Genomic DNA, 20,580 nt, shown 5'->3' with positions numbered 1-20,580 from the left:
CAACAAGGGGGGATGGGAAAATTGAATGGGAAAGGGTCACGTCCATTTGTGACAATATTAATTCACATCAGAACGCTGCCCTCAGCTGTGTGTGACTGAGTAGCAAAGCCCTACTCCATCACCCCACTCCCCCTGCTGTTCTAACAGATTATTAAGGCAATCCTCTGTCATATGTGTGTGAGACAGGGAAGTTAACTGCTCTGCAGCATACGTCATGTACTTTATTTGATTTTCTTGTGTCACAGAAGTACATAAATGCCATTGGATTATTCCACACAACTAAATTGGTGTTGAACATTATAACATTTACCTGACATTGGAAGACCAATTCTCTCAAACTATGGTACATTTCTTTGGATTGAAAGTTTTTTTTCACACAGCCACTTTCTGCAAACTACACAAAGAGCACAGAACAAAAGCTGAAAGCCATTATCAGGGACATGTTTATTTTACCCTCCATAAAGCTTGGCTTGAGTTCTGATATGCTGATTTGACAGGGCCCTTCAATGTTATGCTGTTGGCCTTTAGTTCTGATCTTGTAAAGAAATGCTGCGTTTAACAGAGGTGAGGCAGAATAATGGATAAAAAATGAGAAACTTGGCTGCATCATGGGCTTCAGAGCTCAGCTTGTTATCTGCTTTAGCTCTTTTTTTGGTACGCCGTCACTGTCGAGATTGCTGAGATCTGATTTTGGTAAGAAGGTCTGCTCTATGTTGTGCTTTGATCATCAGTGGTTTTTATGCTCGCCAGCAGAATAAGCATCTAAATTTGCTGAAGTTGCAACAACAGTAAGATTTTCATAAGGTCCTTGTTGAACTGTGCAAGCGTAAAATTCACGTGGTAAGTCATCTATCTGATGACTCAAATGTAAGAACTATCATAACGCACAAGACTGTGTGAGAAACACACCTAAATGGCAAACTGGAGAGCACAAACCTTCGCAAAATAGAATTCTTAATATGATTAATAGCTTCTACCTTTCTACCAGTCTCTGTCCCTGTAAATGTCCTCGTTGTTGCTATAAAATTATAATCTAATGTTAGAAATTGCAACTCTAGATTATCTATTAATATTCCTTGGTATATGGCCCACCACATTCTATTCCATATTTTTGAGATTTTTCACCAAATGTTATGAGCAAATGTTAAGTGATTATCATCGAGGGTAACAGGTTTCTACAGTAGTTTTCAAATAAGCCATCTGCCAAAGTTGGTAAGTCATCTGCAAATATAAATGTTGTGACACTATTAAAAATTAATATTACAACAATGGTCCAAATCTGAAATTATAAATGGCAACAAGTTGGTACTAAACTGGCAAACACTGGCCAACTTATGAATGTCTGTACAAAAATAAGTAAACAAATAAACAAAAATATGTCATTGCAATTAATCCAGTAGTTGCCAGGATTTATTCTCTGAGGACCATGAGGACCATGAATTTCTGTACAACATTTCATGTGAAACGATTCAATAGTTGTTGAGATATTTTAGTCAGACTCTGGACAAAAGTGTTAACTATCCAAAAGATTGTCATTGCCATCCATTGAGCCACTAGCATGGCTAAATATAGGTTACATCCTGAAAGACCTTGTTACAGAAAACACACACTCCAAGTGCAACATTGGCAAATAGCCCAATTTTCTTCATCTCATCTAATACACACAATAACTTATTTATAACACAGATTGACCCGCTTGTTTATTAGACTTTCCTCACACATCCACAAACCTTTAATACACATATTTTTATAATTTCAGTTTTATTTTAATGCACTACATTATTATTACATGCTGTACCTATACTGAGTGCTACTTAAGACTGCACACACCTTTCTCCTCCAAGCCTGTTTCTCAGTAAGAGGCAAGTCATTAAGAACAGGTTCTTATTTACAATGGTGGCCTGGGTCATTGTAAATAAACACTAGTAAAATGTTGTTTGTATGCATTACAGCAAAACAAATATGGGTCTCACTTTATTTTATAGTACATTATATGACGTAATAGTTGAAAATATGGCTTTTTATGTCTTATTAGTGTACCGTAAAATAAAGTGAGACCCAAATATGGTTACACTTGTATTTCCAAAGATACTTCCAACAAGAAAATATATACCTACAGTATAATATGGCCAGGTTACTTCCCCTTGTTAAATCACAACATACTCTACAGACATTTGTTTTGGCAGCACCATCTGGTAATTTCAACAAAACTTTCTGCGGAACAACGGCTCTGAGAGTAAGCCAACAAAGACTCATCAAAATTAATAAAATCTTGTTATCCTGTAGGGTACAGCACAAAGAACATAGCCATATGAAGCAGCAACGCTACTGGTTCTTGTAGAGGACGGTGTTGATGCTCAGTTGCTGTGGCCAGTTTGTCCAGACATCAATCATCCACATCCCCATTCCTGCTTTCATACCCACAATAATATGCTTTATTGCCGTAATGCCACAATAATCACATTGGTAATAGATTTAGAAGTCATCAAAGCATGTCCACCATAGTAATAGCACAGCAATATAAAGACATTGCACTTTTCAATTAGCAGATTTGTTTTATACACCAATGCTGTTTTTCTTGATGTAAGATATTGTGATGTTGTTAAGCATGCCCCAGATATTAGGGGTCCAAGCCCGAGGGGGCTGGGATCCCGCGTATGCAAGGCAATGCAGATCACAGTACCAGCGATGCTGGGAACCCTATTGTAATCGTATTTAATTTTTTCCGTTGATAAAAGTGTCGCTACAGCCTAAGCTGTACATGGTGTGTCTGTGCAATTTTCAGGACTGGTCTAGAACCCTGCAAGGACCTTAGGCACAAAAATGTACATACTTCTGCCAGTAGGGGCGCTATAACAAATAAAACGCATTTGCCCTATAACTCATATACCATACTAGCCTGGGAAAACCCTGACAAACTTCTGGCAAATTTGAGATTTGCCCTGCAAGTCAGTCTGGCCAAGAGCCCATTCAAGCCCATTTCCAATTTTTTCAAATTGAGACACCAATCACAACCATTGAGGCGGGCTTTACACAATGACAATAGCGTAGAAACAGCAAGCTGCTTTTTGTTTACATTCAACATGATGGCCACCAAAGCGCAGCAACCTGTTGATGCCGCTGTCGCTGCTACGTCACCTGGATCGTTGGTCTGATTGGTTGAAGGACTATCCAATTGCGCCCAGAGGCATTTGAGTGGCGTCCGTTGGTGACACCCCGTTGGAAATGGGCTGTGAATGAACCTTGCCCAGACCCACTCTCAGTTACAACTGAGAAGGGTCTGGTGTCAACCAGGCTAATACCATACATCGCACATTTAAAAACTTTATATCCACCGATCCTTGAATTTAGCTGAATCTCCTGATATAGACCACGCCCAGCAGCTCCGGCTAGACTTTTCTCCCTGCAAAATCATGATATATTGTAAAACTATGTTTCCAAACTCATCCTAGGCCATGTGTCCGATCTGCACAAAACTTGGCCTATAGCATCTCCAGACAGACCTGATAAAAAGTTTTAAAAACAATTTTGCTCCATTCAAAAATCCGAAAATTATGTAGGTGAACAAATTGGTGTAGCTAGCTACCAAAACACAAACTTTTGCATAACTCTGCCAAATTAAATGATATAAACGCTAAACTTAAGATTATTGTTGGCAATGACACTCTGTGGCTCAAAGGACCAAATTTAGGGCCACTACTGCCTTTACAATGGATGTATAAAATGAATGTAAATGGGAAGTTTGCAGTTTCAATTTACTACAGACCTTGCAGCTCACGCATTGCGATATTTCCTGACGTTTGCCTCGTGGCCGTTGCACTTTGGGTTCGACTTTCGCGGACTCCGCGGGTCGTCTGGGGCGACTCGTACCGGGGAGGCTTGGACCCCGTCATAACTGCTTTCAGTTCTAGTTGAGTTTAGCTCTGCATTTAATGTGTGTGTGTGTGTGTGTGTGTGTGTGTGTGTGTGTGTGTGTGTGTGTGTGTGTGTGTGTGTGTGTGTGTGTGTCAATCTGGCTGACCTCACAGCCAGAGCTGTCTGTTGTGCCTGGTCATCACCCTGCTTTGAGGCTGACACTGGGCTGCTCTAATCTGTCCCTGCTGCTGTGCTTGAGGGCATCCGCTGCAGCTATTCGCCCAGCAGTGAGGATTTAAACAAGTGAATGGTGCTGGCCTCAATGTGTCACCACCGGCACTGACGGTATCGATGACATATGAATCCACTGGATCAGAGAGAGTTCGACTGAACTGTTGCCACCAGTTACCCACTTTAAGGATAAATGGAATTATGCTGCCACCTCTACTTGCTCTGACTGCACTGTGCACAAATTATAGTCCACAGTCAAATGATTGGTACCCTGGTGAATGCATTCACACTGCTAAATGTTTTTGGTTCAATCAATAGCGTATTGTGTTTGCAATTGAAAGACAATACAGCTCCAGCAGTTTTAATTTTTTTCAACTTGTGTTTTTTATTGAAAAGGTTAATGCATTAGCACAAGTTTTAATAAACCTAATAAATCAGAAAATGTACTCATATTATGTAACTTCAGATTACGTTTTAAAAAAGGCTGTTTTTTGTTATGTGCAACATTGTATTTTCAAAAGTCTTGCGCTCATTTGTGACAAATGCTCCACATAAGTCACAGTGTGCTGATTGGATTTCCCGTGCAGACCCACCGCTGTGTGTGCATTTGGAGCAACTCCGAGCATTGTGCAGAGAATTCAAAGACGGATTCTGGGAAGTCACGCTGGGAATTATAGGCAGTGTAATATGAGGGGAATGTTTGTCTGCACGCACACCTCCGCTGCTCGGCATGGTAGCCTAATATATGGAGAGAGAAAGTCAACAGGGGAGAAAAGGGAGATGCACATTTAAAGCGTAGTCTGATGTTAATAGGTTGTGTGTGAAGCCGTGTCTCTCTCCGTCCTCACTCTGTGGATTTCTCCACATCCTGCTGTGTGCCTGACTGAATATTCTCAGAGATACTATTCTCTGTGATATTTACCTCAGTGCCTCTTCGCCACGCACAGCGCGGGTTGCGTCGTAGTTCAGCGCATGGCAAGGGCATCACACATGGTTAGGGAAGACAATTTATTCCTCTGTTTGTTCATAGAATAGCAAATTAAATCAGAAGGACTCCCGAGGCGGTACAATGGTTTGACATTTTACAAAGAAATAGCCTTCTTTTTTGCAACGTGGGCGCATGGGAGACAGATATGCCAAGCAAAAAGCCAGGGGCACTTCAAGAGGATGAAGACTTGAAATATGAGTGGAATGGAGCTTCTTTTATGAAATATCATCTAAACGACAAATAATTTACATTTTCTCACCATGGAAGAGGTGTGGCACTGCCGCGTGTCCGATCAGCTTTTGGTGGCACATGGATTGATGACTTTTTTGCGAAGATAAACAAAGCGTAGAGTCGATGTAACTTCATATAGGTCACATGTGATCACAACATAGCATCTAGTAACTCATATCGCCTTTAATTAAGTAGCACACTCGACGAAGGAACTCGGGAAGGCATCCAGGTGCGCCTCATGTTTAGTTTAGGACACACCGGTACTTGCGATACCTGCGGGACGTAAGGCACAGTTGGGACTTGAAAACAGCGTTGGTCTGTGGGCCAGTGATGCCGGACACATTCACACACATAAAGAACCGGACAGAGTCACGGCTGGGGCAGCTAGAGCGCACACTGGCCACGGAGGGGAGCGCCCGCCCCGCCTGGGTCATAGCTATCCTGGCCAGCGTTTTGATCTTCACCACGGTGGTGGACGTGCTGGGGAATCTGCTGGTGATCATCTCGGTGTTCAGGAACCGCAAACTGAGGAACTCAGGTAAGATCTTTCTTCCCTTGAAATGATTGTATATAATTGCAAAGGCGATTCGTGGTCGCAACAACAAATAGACTGACTCCCATTTTGAGGGAAAAGTCGTTGTGCACAGGCCTGTTGAACTTCCATTACTGTGGCAGTATACATTTCCATAATGATATAGGCTGTGTATGCCTGGGTGTAAAATGATGTAGTGAATTCTGGGTAAAGTAGTTTGTTTTACCCTGACCTTCTTTAGCTGCTGTTGACCTACAGACCTGTATCATTGTCATCAGTGAACCCAGTGACACAAACTATTCCAAAGTAAATTGGTGCATTTTACAGCTTTAGCATAAAGAGCACACATTTAACTGAACTCGCACCACATCATCTGTAGTTTCAAGCAAATGCCTCCTTTTGGATTAGGGTGTTAACCTACTTATTGCAACCTAAATGCAAAGGATAGCTTCCATCATTATCCAGAGCACTATTCATATCATGCTAAGGGGCATATATACAGGACACATGGCTGCTGATAGACACAGCGATAACTGGTAGGGATTTAAACTGTACATTTTCAGTTCTTATATAGTGTATTGATGACTCGCTGATGGCCAAGTATTTCTTCACAAATTTAGCTAATGCTATAGTGACTTGATTGACACTTTGCACTATTTGAAATAACTGCCTGTGTATCTCTCTTCCCTCACTCTTCTGCTCTTTACAAGTAAAGTTCAAAGGTCGTCTGAATCACAGTTGCTGTGTAAGAGTAGGTTAATAAGCCCAGGTGAGTCCTTTTGAAAAGCTGACTAGTGTTGAGAACCTATTGATGTGAATGTGTGAAATTACCCAGGAGGCCTCATGCAGCTACAGTGAAGCAAAATGCCAAATCATAAAGCATGAAAGTACTCTTTCCCTGAACCCTTGCTTCAGGTAAAAATGAACCTTTGAGGTTGTGATTCAACTCTTTTTTGATGATAATGAACCCCTTTCAAGAATGTTACTGAATCATGCAGTTGGTTTACCACCGCATTTGCCCCTCTTCAATGTACTGACAGTTTGTCTTTACTAAAAATGAATGAAATAAATTATTCCTGAAAAATGTATTTCACCATAATGTCGTAAAAAAATGTAAACAGAAACTTGTCAAGATAGATATCTTATGCAGTAAAGTCTGCCACACTGTGCTGACCGGCTATTTTGTGCTTTATGGGGCAACAATTAGTGCAAGCATTTATTTGCATAGCCAGTAGGATGCAACCAGGAGACTTTCTTCCTTATTAGTCGATGAGCAAAAAACTCCACTAACCAAAACAACTACTTTCCTGTCATTTAAGAACATTTTGAACCTCTTATATTTTTCACATGGGAAAACATATTTTTCTTTTATTTGAGCATATTTTTTTCAGTCAGATGGACGCAGTCTTGAGAGAAAGACTCCCACTTTCTGCACTCTAGCATGAATTCTTTTTAAGGCTTAGATAAGGTTCAGCTTATTCATAGCTCTGAATCACCTTGAACAGAGGCTATTGAGTTATTTATTGAAGCTCTTTAGAAGTGGAACTCAAAAAGATCTCAAGAAACACATTTGTAAATCAGGATCAATATGCCAAGTGTGATTTCATTTGTGTGTAGCGTAATATACAAAATCCTTTTTTTTAACATAATGCACAGTGACAGACAGAAAAATGAATGTCATTTGTACATTTTCTTCACCACCATAAACAAATAATATTGAGTTCAACATGTACATTGTAGCACATTGCCCTTCACCCCAAGATACTATATTCACTGTCATTCAACATACTATAGCAAAACACACTTTTCACAAAAATATAAAGTATAAGAATTTACGGTAATTATCATTTTTTTATTTCAACCTTGATTTACAAGATAAAAAAATAAAATTCAAACTTTAACTTGCTATCTAGCTGTGACTGGCAATAGTTAAACAATGTCAGCTACCATTAGCTTACATTAAGTTTGTTGGCCAGCTGGCTTGCATTCGGGATGATTGAGCTGGCTAGGTAGCTAGCTACAGTAGCACAATGACTAGGATAGCCTATTTCATTTTATGTTAAATGACTAATGTGAGCTGACACATCACATAACAAAAAAATGCAATTACAACACCCTGTAACACCTGTGGGTGTTATGGGCCAGATTTAAACAAAAGTCTTCCCAATTCTTGAGTGGATATAATTATATCTTATTAAAAAAAGAACTGGTTGTTGTAAGCATGGGAGTTTGTTTTTACATCTTTATCTCTGCTGGTTTTCATTTTTACTCCTGCATTATGTTGATATAACCTTAAATAGTTTTGGGAGTTGGCCCTACACATACTATGGTGAGTCAAATTTAAACAACAACTGTGGGAGTGTTTGTCCTACATAAATCTCACATAGCACATGCAATGGTATTCTATATAAATCATCATATTATATAAGATAATGTTCTGCACTGTAATCATGCTTACCCTTTGGCAAAACATGCTTATCTGTCCACGGAGCCTGAATCAAGTGCCACTTGTGCTTTTACTGTAAGAGGAAGCGCTTGTGGCTTGGATGTTAAAGAAAAGGGTGATCATGTTGATTTTTTGCTCAATAGGACCATGAGACCACCAAAGGGCAAATCAGTACATTTTGCATTAGGACCCATACATCAGTCAATCTCATCCACAATTTCAAGAACAATTGCCTGCACAGGGACACCTGACATATCTTCAGTTTAAAGCTGAATTAAAAATTACCTGTTTCTATTCAAGATTTACTTGGATATTGTGGGTTATCCTTTCTTTATCTATTTCTAGGTTTCCTATAGCCTATAGCATTTCTGCCTTAAAGCTGATCTCTCTCTACTCAAACAGCCCACTCAGCATTTGAGAAACCACACTGAACCCACAGTCATGAACTCGCAGGAAGACGACTGTAGATTGAAACAACCCACTCAACGGTTTAGATGGGAAAACACCTGACTTAACAACAGCTCATAAACAGTCACAGCAGAAGCAGCGTGTAGCATAATTACCCACTACAGTTGTCGCGGCTTTGCATGAATCCCTGCTGTGGCAGAGTGAACAAAGTAAACTGACCGCTAAGTGTTGGACCACAATATTTCGCCAGATGCTAGGTTGGTGAGTGATGACTAACTCTGAGTCATTCTCACCTACCCTTAATAACAATGCATTCATACTGTAGTAAATCTTATAGTACAGACTCATTATTCTGACACTGAATTGGCATTAAAATATGTAAATCACACTAATCAAAACTCCGATGCATGTGCCATGTAACCAAGCTCCATTAGAATTGCTCAATATCTTTCTGCCCTCACACTTTTTTTCCTCTTTGATATTTTTAAAGACCTCAACGTTTAATTTAAAGGGCTTTCTCTCTCATCATGTGCCACTGTATATCAGCAAGCTTGTGCCACAGACACACAATTACACACATGCATGCATTGAGCCATTAGAGCCATTTGTTTCCTGAAATTCATCTTTAAAAAAAATAATTTGAATCATATACAGATTTGTGCCTGCATGCAAAAACACATAAAGCATATTCAGGAAAATGCAGTACAGTAAATCTACACATCATATTGTGATTGTCTTGTATGAATGTGCATGTGAGTATGTGAAAGGTGTCTTGTACAGTTGTGTAGGGCAGAAATTTGTGTCCCCTGAGATTTGTCTTTGAAGGGGCGTAGGTGTTGCAAACCTTCAAAGAGATTTAGACAGGGTCACACATTACAGAGACTCTCTTCACAGAGACTCCATTTACATCATATCTCTCCACCCATCCCTCTCGAGCTTCTTTTCTCTAAAGCTCTCTGCCTCTACAAAATTAATGTTCCTTAGTTAAAACTGAGGTTTGAGGAAAAAAACACTCTTTACAGTGCAGCGTTTCACATCCAGTCGCTCTCAGTCTGCCTCTATCCATGGTGCTGAAACACTAAAAACCGGTCTCTATTCGTCTGCCTCTCTCCATGGTGCTAAAATACTCAAAGTTAAGGCCTCTTTCAATCTTTCCTGTCTGTGCTTGTGTTCTTTTGACCTTGTGGAACACATAAAGTCCAACTATTGTTTTGATTCAAATTCTGCATCTAGCCAAGTACAGTCCAAATGAACAGGAGTGTTTGTCGGAGATTTGAGCAGCCGTCGACTAGGTGCGACCGACCGCTCATTTTGGAAGCTAGCAGGCCGTCTCCCAAGATCGCCGACCAGCTAAAGTACATGGTCATCCAAGGTGAGAACAGTGTTATCTCGAGAAGCCATTTAGTAATTTACCGACTGGGTTCCTCTGATGTCTCTGTAGCGTTTTGAAAGTATGATATAATTCCTTTTGGAAGATAAACTTTGTTGATGCCAAATTTTAAATGAGTTTGTGTTGGACACTAATGTTGTACAACAGCCAGTGTACTTTGGGTCATTATCATATATTTAAATGAGAAAGAACACAGGAAGTGTGGTAGATATACATTCCAGTTAATATAACTGTTGGCTGTATTTCATAATCCAACCTCAATCCATTTAAAAGCTCCAAAAAAAGCTTTGTTGTTTTTTAGATTTTCCCAAAAAGCCTGTTAGCGAAGCTTTGACTGGAGGTATTTTGTCATAGAACAGTTGCACAGTTGTGTTGAAGTGTAGCCTAATCACTAGAGCTGGAATGGCAGCAAAAACACTCCTGCTCTGACTGCATATTTAGCGTACTGCGTCCTCCTGTTCTGGAGCGTTTGGACTCCTAAGTTGAACTTGGCAAGTTTGAACTCCCAAGGACACGGGTAAAATCTTGGTGTACTCTGTATGGAAAAAGGCCTCCAGTCTCTCTGTCTGACTCTGTCGTGTCCATGGTTCTGAAACATTTAAACCCAGTCTCTCCCCTGACTTTTCTGTTTCTCCCAATGGTCCTCTGTGACATTGACTAATACTGCCGCTGCTCTGTCTTAGCTGTAGTTTAGTTAGTTTTCACATGACAAAACATGAAAAGCGATGAAAATATTAATGCAGGAGAGAGAGAGAGAGAGAGAGACCATTCACATGTGTATGTCTGATCTGATATGATTATAAACGTCAGCTAGAACTAAGCCTAGCTGAACTATACCCTTTGTATCATTGTCCTTATAAATCAGGTATTACACTTTTTTACCAACCACTGAACATATTTCTTCCAATTCACTTTTAATTACAGTCTTCTTGCAATTGCTTAATCTTGCTTTGCCTAACTGTGCAGAAATATATTGAAAATATATTTCAACACACGACATATCGGTTAAAAGCGAGACTTTTTGACTAATTTGTAATTGCATCTTTGTAGTTTGAAGACTGCATGGTGCCATTCTATGAGATTTATTCTTCCAAAATAAATTAAGAAACAAGTTAGCAAGAGTTGAGCACACATAAATGGGAATCATAAGCTATCTTACTGTTGTTAAATGTGACTTTTCTTCCAGTTCATTGTTTATTTTCTCCTCCTTAAGCAATAATCAAATTGCTGTTTTGTGAGTCTTTGACTGCTACATACAAGAATGATACAAGAAGCTAACCAGAAAACCATTGAAACCACATCAAATATGCAGGAGAAACAAAAACACAACAGGTAAAACAAGTTGTGACACACAGGGTGTATAAAGCATGTAGTAGGAACTTCATTTTGTGTGTTGATCTTTTTGATTGTTTTCAATGTTTCAAAAGGTGCTGATTTACTTACTTGCTACACTAGCATCTTGTTATTCCTGCAAGATTTCTTGGTGAAAAACGTCTTCTCAAGTCTTAGGTCTAGAATGGATTTTAATATTCCGCTCATCACTTTTAAAACATAGTTATGCTCTTCATTTTCACTATGACCCAGCAAGAACCCTGATTTTAATTCATTGAATTCATTCAAATCAAAACAGGAGATCAGACAGCTTGTTCTGTTATCTCTGTTTATGCTTTGCATATACTGACCCCTAGTGGACATTTAGGTAGAGCTAAGGTATTCTTAAGTTTCGCTTTCCATTCTCCATTTTGTTTTCAGCTGAACAAAGAGCAAGCTACTGTGTGCATGTGAAACAGTGCTCTCCTTTCGTTTAAGCCTTGGAGATATGTCCGTAAGTAAAGATGCAAAATGTTAGAATGAGTATTTTCATGGTGAAATTAATCTGTGAAAAGAAACATTGTCAGTTGCTAGATGAATGTATAATTCACATGTTTTTTTGCTTCATTTTTCGGCTTAGCAGCTAGCTTGAAGGAGCATTCCTGTTGAAGTATGTGCTAAGTTAGCTGTACATTCCTATGTTAATACTTACTTGAGTTACTTACCATGCTGTATACTTATGCTAGAACAGATAAAAAATACTTACCTTCCATGTTACCTGTGGCGAGAAGTTAAAATACATGTACTGGAAAATGCATGGGCATTCAAGTATAATGTTAATTGCATTAAGTTAACTGTAACTTCATACATGGACCTATTTACATTATTATTATTTCATATGCATATGTGTGCAGTATATTGATACATGCTTTGTATTGTATCTTTCAGTTTTACAGAAACGGCCATCAATAAAGCCACACATCTTCTAAAACACAGAGTTTCTGTTCACTATCTGTCTAGCCTTGCCCAGACATGCAATCGCGAGGACAGAATACAGCTAAACAGGTTGTCAGTTCAATCAGATTTTCTTTAATTCTGAGATGCTGTCTCAGCTTTCTGTTGCACAGTTTAAAAAAAGCAGACAGCTGAAGGCAGACACATACCATCCACCCAACAACCCTCTTAGAACCTTTTTATGTGCATGTCAGAGGAGATGGAGAAGGCAAAGAGACGAAGAGATCACAGAGCAGGCAAAATGGAAATAGAGGTGTGTTAATCTGTAGCTCAACAAGAAACGGGGAAGCTATTAGACACATAGGGGCTCTGTTGCTGGTTTGATTTGAATTAATCAATTTACTTGATATTGAATTATTTTGAATCACGCATGAACATTGCATGTGACATCCCATTATACATCCCATTGTGACAAATATTACCCACTCTGTTTAGTTTCATCATGTAGTTTATGTAGAATCCATAGGGGAGCTGAATTGCAACAGATCTATAATACATGGGAGGAGAGAGAGGCTTTGGGGGATTATCTGTATGTGTTGAGGCGGAATTCTTTATCATCTGGTTTTACTGTTTTTTTTTTTTGTCTTACTCAGTGAGTATTTAGGCAGAAGTGAAGGTTGGGCATGACTGCAGTGATGTTTTCAGCAGCTTTAAGTGCTCTGGAATCATCAGCTTTAAGTGCTCTGGAATCTACTTCTGCCTGAGCTGTGCCCAGATACTGTTCTGTCTTTTGGGTGAGGCATGACTTCTGTAATTCCCTTGAACACAGACAGCAGGATAAAGGAAGCAGGAAAACAGAGAGGCTTGAGAGAGAGAGAGAGAGAGAGAGAGAGAGAGAAAGAGATGCAAAAGAAAGGTTTGGAACAGCTCAAAAACAGAAAAATGACAAGGACACAGGATATAAAATAGAGAAAGACAGACAAACATTTAGATGAGAGGAAATCTCCCTCGCTATAAAAAGTATGAGAGTGATGCTGTGTTTCTAAAGGCAAGAGGCACAGCCGAAACAATGTAAGAACTACTGTCATGTTTCATCACAATCATCAGTACTTTAGTGCTGAGATGGGGGATGACTCAGTAGCACAAGTTTGCACATATGCGCGCACATACACAGCAACTGACAGAACAATTTTCTTTAATCTTAATAACCATGAACACGATAGATTGACCCATTTAATCTGCAAAGAAACTGATCCGTAATTCCATTCCTTTATTCTTTATCAAATCCTGTGACGCCTGCTGTAGTATGTCCCCATATCCATAATACATGTGTTGTGATAATTTGAAGTGCATTATGTAACATTTTTTCAAAACCCTCGGGCAGCGGTGGGTGAAGAGGTGGAAGAAGCAAGGGATTTGCTGCAAGAGAAGGAGGAGAAAGAGAATGAAAGGAGGAGGAAGGTGAAATAGAGAAGACGTGAGAAATTAAGGGTAATCTAGGATGAGAAATTGAGAATAGGATATGGGGGGAGGGAGGTGTCCAGGGATGTGCAGAACTGCATTCATGCAGACGACTCTGCAAACAAGACAAACAAACCAAACGTTTGTTTCAGGCAGACAGCGAGAGACAGCGGAGCTGGTTGGAAGCTACTTGCTGATCCACTCTTGGATGCAACCCTACGGAGATGTAGATAAAGACGGTACATGTACATAAAGCTTTAGAGGCCACATGTTAAAGGTATGATACTGATTTTGAAGGCATCTGGGAAGTTATTTTATATTTTGAAATACAGGAATCTATGTTCATATTGTGGTTTAACTGATGGGACTGGTCTATTTGTTGGTAGAATATTTACAGGGCTGATGTTTGAACTGTAAAATGCTCCCAGCACAACTGATATAATATCATAAAGCCAAAGTAGTCATGGCGAAATGCATGACAAAAAGTTATAATTTGCAGCCAACTGTATCAAGATTGAGAGCTACACTTTGAGGTGTTATACCTTGTTTAAATCATTCAAGTGTTCTGTTGTGTCAGTGGTATTTATGATACTGACTGAGTGCTTTACTTCAAAGAAAATTAAAAGATGGAAAGTACAATATTTAGTTTTCATTCAACTAGTTTTCTATTCAGTAAACCCTGAAGTCATGTTAAATACAGTATAGCAGTTAGATATGTCTGATTAGAGACGGGCATATAATCACTCTTCCAAAAAGAAACCATGGATTAAAGAGACATGTGTAAAGACACCATATGTTTATGATTGATTTGAAAAAAAAAAACCTGAATTAAATACTAAATCAAATCTTATTTATTTCAACTCATAGTCTTGTCTTTCGAACTCTAGTTGAATATGCTCAAGGCTCTGGAGTCAAAGTTAACATTTTTCTTACATAAATACATTTTTCCCTCACTTTCATCTATTGAAATTGAACTTTTTTGGGATATGTTTGCAGTTGAATGTGTTTAGTGATTTAGACAATGATAACTGTCCATTAAAGCAGCACTTTGTGAGCAAAGACAAAGTCACTTTTCTCTCCTGGGGGGCTACGTGTCCTTTGGTTTCTGTCCGTCTGTTCCACAACTCCCGATAAGAGCATGTTTGCAGCCCTGGTGTAACTTGGCAGACGGGACAGACAATTTGAGCACTCAAATGCTGTGCATCCACAATGCCAAGTGTTCTCATCAAACACAGAATGCCCAGAGAAATTAAAACCTTTAGTGCAGCTTTAATCTCGACTTTTATTTTCCCAATGTTCACTGTTATAATGATGAGCTAAGAAAGCTTTCTGATTTAATCATCTGCTTTGCTTTACAGTTCAGTGTGCACTGAACAAAGGTCAATCTCCTCGGACTAACCAGACTTAATGTCTGCCTGCTGCACTCCGTAGAAAAGCCAGAAAGCCAAAGCATCACAGGATAATGTTGGTCCAATGTGTACATTTACCAAATCACAGTGTAACATATTACAAAAATACATATAACAACAATACAATACAGAGTTTGGCTTGCTTGAGGCAAAGCGTCCACAAAGTGAATTTTAAATTTTAATTGTCCTGACCTAAGGTTATCTCCACGAAACACAAAAGCTTACCAACAGATGGCAACTTCATCGAATGCACGCATCATTTGTGGTGCACACAAATAGTTTCTCATATGTTATTCGCTGTATGAGATATTCAATAAGATTTGACAGACAGCTTGAGCTGGACTAACAGCCGTGCAAAAGATAAATAGTTAGCAGCCTTATCTCTATTTCCCTTGTAGCCTCTTAAAATCTACAGTAGTCCTGTACAACTCTATTGAGTAAAACAACCTGCTAAAACTTACTGAAACTCCCTGCACCCACGTCTGTGATAATATATTCTCAATATTCTCATAATGCTCACAAGGGGATAATTGTATTATTCTTGTAATAACATATCACCATAACAACATAAAAACATATAGAATCGCTTGTTTCTGTTTAAACATACAAATATGATTAAAAACCATATATACAGAATGTATGTTCTGTTTGAAAACACTTCACTTACGGCAACAAGTAGTCAGCTGCTGCCAGACACACACATATTATATGTGACACGTCTGCATGTTGGGGAGACAGGAAGTGTTATCATGCCTAATAGAAAAATAACTGTGTACCTAGAAATCTGGCACTAAAACATCTCGACAGACCTGAGCATTGTTGTTGTGCTGTGTTAATTCTTGTGCACTCACACCCAAGGTCAGGCAAGAAAACAAGTGCATTGCTAATGTGGCATGCATTAAAGATACAAATTGAGAGACACTGACAATGGTCTGGAAAACATTCCATGGTGCCTATTAAAAATGTGATGCTTGAAGAAGTTGGAGCACCAAGGAAAAGAATGTGGATGTGGACATGATTAACAGATTGATTTATCAGTGATTAAACTCTCACTTCCACATTCTTCAAGACATATAGTTCCATGTGTTATTCTGCCTTCTGATTTATTCTTAGCCTTTAGCAAAACGTCTCTTTGGGTTCCACTTTGTTATTGTGATTTAATCTGTGATTTTAAATATAGTTGATTATTCCTCAGCACATTTTGCATATTGCAATTGCAAAATGTTAAATAGTATATTTTAAGAGGCAAAAAACATCACCTGATGAGCTTAACTGTCTTGCACTTACTCTTACACTGTTCTGTTAATTTTAGAAGATAGAATTACCAATACTGTAGTGTTTGTATCATCTTTCATTTAGTGTTAATGTTGCTGGCTTTTTTATGACCACATGGTGTGTGTGCAGTGCAGTGCAGTGAAGTGGGTGTCGAGTCTAGGGCCCCCAAACATTTGTGCAGGTCCCATCCAACTTTTTTGTGTAACAAGCTGTTTAATAGTTAGATTTTTAATTTTTTTTTTTTACATGCAATAATCTGACATCAATGAATGGCAGCAGAACTGCAGGTAGTGGTCTGTCTGTTCTCCTCTTACTGGAAAGTACTTCAAATTTGATGTTGCTAGAGTCTAAGAGACTTTCTGTGAGTCAGAGTCCTCTGCTAAAGAAATGCAAAACAGAGAGGCAGAGGAAGAAAGATACAGCTGATGGTGCTGTAGCCCTCGGTTGGATAGCAGCTAGCCTGGCTGGTGAGCAGCCTGCCGGCCAGCAGCAACATCATCACCTTTAGCCAAGTTGATAAGGACTGAACCTCTGGGAACGAACAGGCAGAGCTGACTGGCAGTATTTGCTCTGCAGTTGCCCACCATTGCCAACTAAAGCTACAGTAAATTACTATACTGCTGTGGGTTTCACCATGGCTTGTTATTTTTTATTGGACTATGTTTCTGACACCAGTACAGAGAGGGAAGTGCCAACATGTGTGAAAGCAGGAGGTTTGAAACATTTCTCAAAGATAAACTGTCAAGTGTAACAAGAGGCAAGCAGAAACCTTGCGCTCAGAGCATGTTTTCATGGCACAATAGCCATGTGTTTAGTGCTAATTAGCAACTGTTAGCATCCTAACATGCTAAGCTAATATGGTGAACATGGTAAGCATTATACATACTAATCATCTGCATATGATCATGTTGACGTTACATTCAGCCTCACAGAGCAGCTAGTTGTTTAGGTTTGAGGACGGTTTATGGATTTTTTACAGACTAGTCATATGCAGTTGGGAATACTTTTTCACTCTCCCCATTAACATTAAATACAATGCAGTCATTGTATCATAAGCTGCTCATTTCACCTGCACGGTGAGTCCCAGAGACCTGCTTTAATCTCCAGCTCTTTCATATAATCGCAGCGCAGCCCTCCATCACTGAGGTACGAACGGTTCAGACTTGTTAGAGAGAGCTGAGATAAACTAAAGCTTCCTGTTTGGCCTGGTGTGTTGGATGAACTTCAACTTTCAAACGCCAAGTCCTTGAAACTTGGTGTTCCTTTGGTAATTGCTTTGGTCGATACCCCACTTTAACTTCCCTGCAGCCTCTAAACTGCTGCACAGATGTTTTATGATTCTGAGATTCAAAGAACTCTCTCTCGCTCACTCACTCTCTGTCTCTCCTTCTCTTCAAAGGTGTCAACATTCAGTTCAAGTTTCTAGTATATTTTGCCATTTATTGTCACATTAGGCTCCAGTGCTGTTACATAACATGTTGTTGCTCTCTTATCAAGCCAATTTCTCCCAATTTGTGTTGGCTTTGACAAATCATGAGAAATAATTTTTGGCAGTCGCTATTTTTGAGAGATTTTTACATGGGCTCTGGCTCACAGTACATTCACGATGCATAACAAAAGACATCACATGCACGATGTAGCACATTCAGGAATACTGGAGAGTTATTATTTCATCTCTACTTCAGAGTGCCTTTTATGTGATTCGTGACACAACAGTCTATCATTTTACTGAGCAAAGACTGTTTACAATAAATTGCAAATGATACTTTTACTTGAAGGTTCTATATATTAGACTAGTTATACAATGCTCATCCATCTACGTTACCACATTTCACATTTCTTGTTCCTCCTCTTCTAATATTACATCCAAAAAAAAAAAAGAATAAAAACAAGGCCAGGTTAAATGGTTTGTGTGATCGGGATCCATTTAGCATCATGGAGTGTGGCCATGACTCAGCTCCTGAGGGTTTGGGGTTTCTGTGTGTGGAATCACTCATCTCTTCACCTGACAAGCTTTTTATCACAACACATTATTGCAATTCCACCAACGTCGTCCATATGCTGACTTTCTCTTGCAGCATGAGGCCCATGTTGGCTGAACCGAGACAAGCCCGGCAGCACGCGCCTGAACACAAAACAGCCATATGTACAGGCAGCACTAATTATGCAATGGCCAGACATTTGGAAGACGAATGCTGTCTCTTCTCATTGTGCTTCGGAACTAAGTAGCCTTCAGACCAGCGAGCAATTTATCCTAACTGCAGTAACAAAAAGAGATATTTTATTACATATGGTAATGGAGTCAGGTTATCTGGTCATCATGTGATACCAAACCATCTGTCTTTCTAATGCATCACCTAGTGTAATGTTCACACTATTTTTTTTCTTTCCTGGTGTTGTCTGTGTTCGTTTATTCTATCAGATCTGTTTGCTAAGCATTTTGTTCTAAATATTTAAATCTGTAAATACTAAAACCAGAAATGTAACAATGTTCATTAAGTTATTAAGAAAATAGCCCACACCGAGGGCAATATAAAATTATGTCCAGAAAATACTTGGTAATGTATCAATATGATTATTTTTTTTATGTGGCATAACAATTGAGCTTAAGATTTGTCATTTTAAAAATGAGTTCTAGTAGTAGTAGTAGCCTGCCATTCCCATTTGTCATGGAGTTTCTGCATAGTAAAAATAAACTGTAGGCAGACATATTTGAAAGAAATATCCCAAAGGACTGTGGTCCAAAACCTGTCTGTACCAAAAAAGTCTCTTTTCTCCATCCCACATACAACAGATAATATTTTAAATAATTTAATGTATGAGCAGTTACATTTGAGGCATTATCTGCACATGTGCAAGTAATTAAGCCCAGCTGCACACACAGATGCACACACTGGGACAGCATGTTTAGCATAAACTGGTGTTCAGATGAATGGCGGATCAGTAAAATAAATATTAACACAAGCTCCACATACTGATGCACACACAAACTAGAAAATGAATGACTTTGATAAGCTACTTCCAGTCTGGACATTTCACACAGCATAAAGAGCAGAAATGTCCCATCTACTGAATACAACTATTGATTGTAGTTAACTATGCAACTGTCTGTGCAGAGAGCCAAACAGATAATTTATTTGCATATTAAGATGTGTGTTAAACTTCATACAAACATTTATGTGTTTTGTAAAATGTACGAGATTCACTTGGACTGAATTAGAACAACTGTATCTTTACCATTGTTTTACACCTACTGTATAGGTGAACACAGTTATTAAACCTAATAACATTACCAGTTGTTGCCACTGCTGCTGCTGTTATTCTTCAGTACCCATTGAAAATGTGCCTGATTTCTTGGCCTCTGGTATTCTTTGAGAACCACCTATCAAAACAAGTTCACACTGTTTCCCTGTACACCTTCTTTCTTTCTTTGTGCCTGACTTACCATGATTTAAGTTGTTCTTTATCATTATGGCTATGATTTACTCAGCAGTGTGTCAGTTTGCACTTTTGCCTGGAACTAAGGTTATACTGCATGGCCGTTGCTTAATTGGTTCTCAGTTAATTAGTGTAGAGCACACAGGATGAGGGTTCTGTTTGTTTTTTTGCAGTCAGTGTGTTGTGTTTGCTTTAAAACCTTGTGAGTATAATAGTAAAGTGATGCGACACTACATTGAATGGCTTTTTCCAGAAATAAAAACTGCATACAAATCTATAAAAAATATCAACTAAGAGCAGTAACTATCCAAAGGCAATATAAGCAAAAATAATACTAAATTATATAATAATACTTAATATTCGTGAGTATGCAAAAAGATTTTGGTGTTTTTTTATGCATGCAAATTATTTTTTCTCCAACTGTGGAAACAGTTTATTACTTATTACATCATCTTGCATTTGATATCTTGGAGCTGGGTGCTTTACACTGTAAACATGGTAATCATTGGGTGTGCAAGTTAATGTGATAAAGCGTCATATGTGGGGATGCACATTGTTTACACTGTCCAGTGTTCTCTAAAGAGAGGCAATGGTGGCAGAGAGAGAGAGAGAGAGAGAGACCTGAGGGAGGCAGCTAAAGGAAGAGCTTCT

General features: G+C 39.0%; 1 protein-coding gene across 1 annotated transcript in view; it reads left to right on the top strand.

Moving 5' to 3' along the window:
• The first annotated feature begins 4,713 nt into the window (after nt 1-4,713).
• mtnr1bb (melatonin receptor 1Bb) overlaps nt 4,714-20,580 on the top strand; it is a 28,804-nt gene continuing 12,937 nt past the window's right edge. Inside the window, exon 1 of the mRNA XM_031280903.2 lies at nt 4,714-5,843. Within this exon, the coding sequence (XP_031136763.1) occupies nt 5,636-5,843 (208 nt within the window). The 5' untranslated portion in view covers nt 4,714-5,635. The remainder of the gene's footprint in view (nt 5,844-20,580) is intronic.

The sequence above is a fragment of the Sander lucioperca genome, chromosome 13 (assembly GCF_008315115.2).
Source record: "Sander lucioperca isolate FBNREF2018 chromosome 13, SLUC_FBN_1.2, whole genome shotgun sequence".
Classification (NCBI taxonomy): Eukaryota; Metazoa; Chordata; class Actinopteri; order Perciformes; family Percidae; genus Sander; species Sander lucioperca.
The sequence above is the reverse complement of the archived record's forward strand: the minus strand, read 5'-3'. Positions and strand labels throughout refer to the sequence as shown.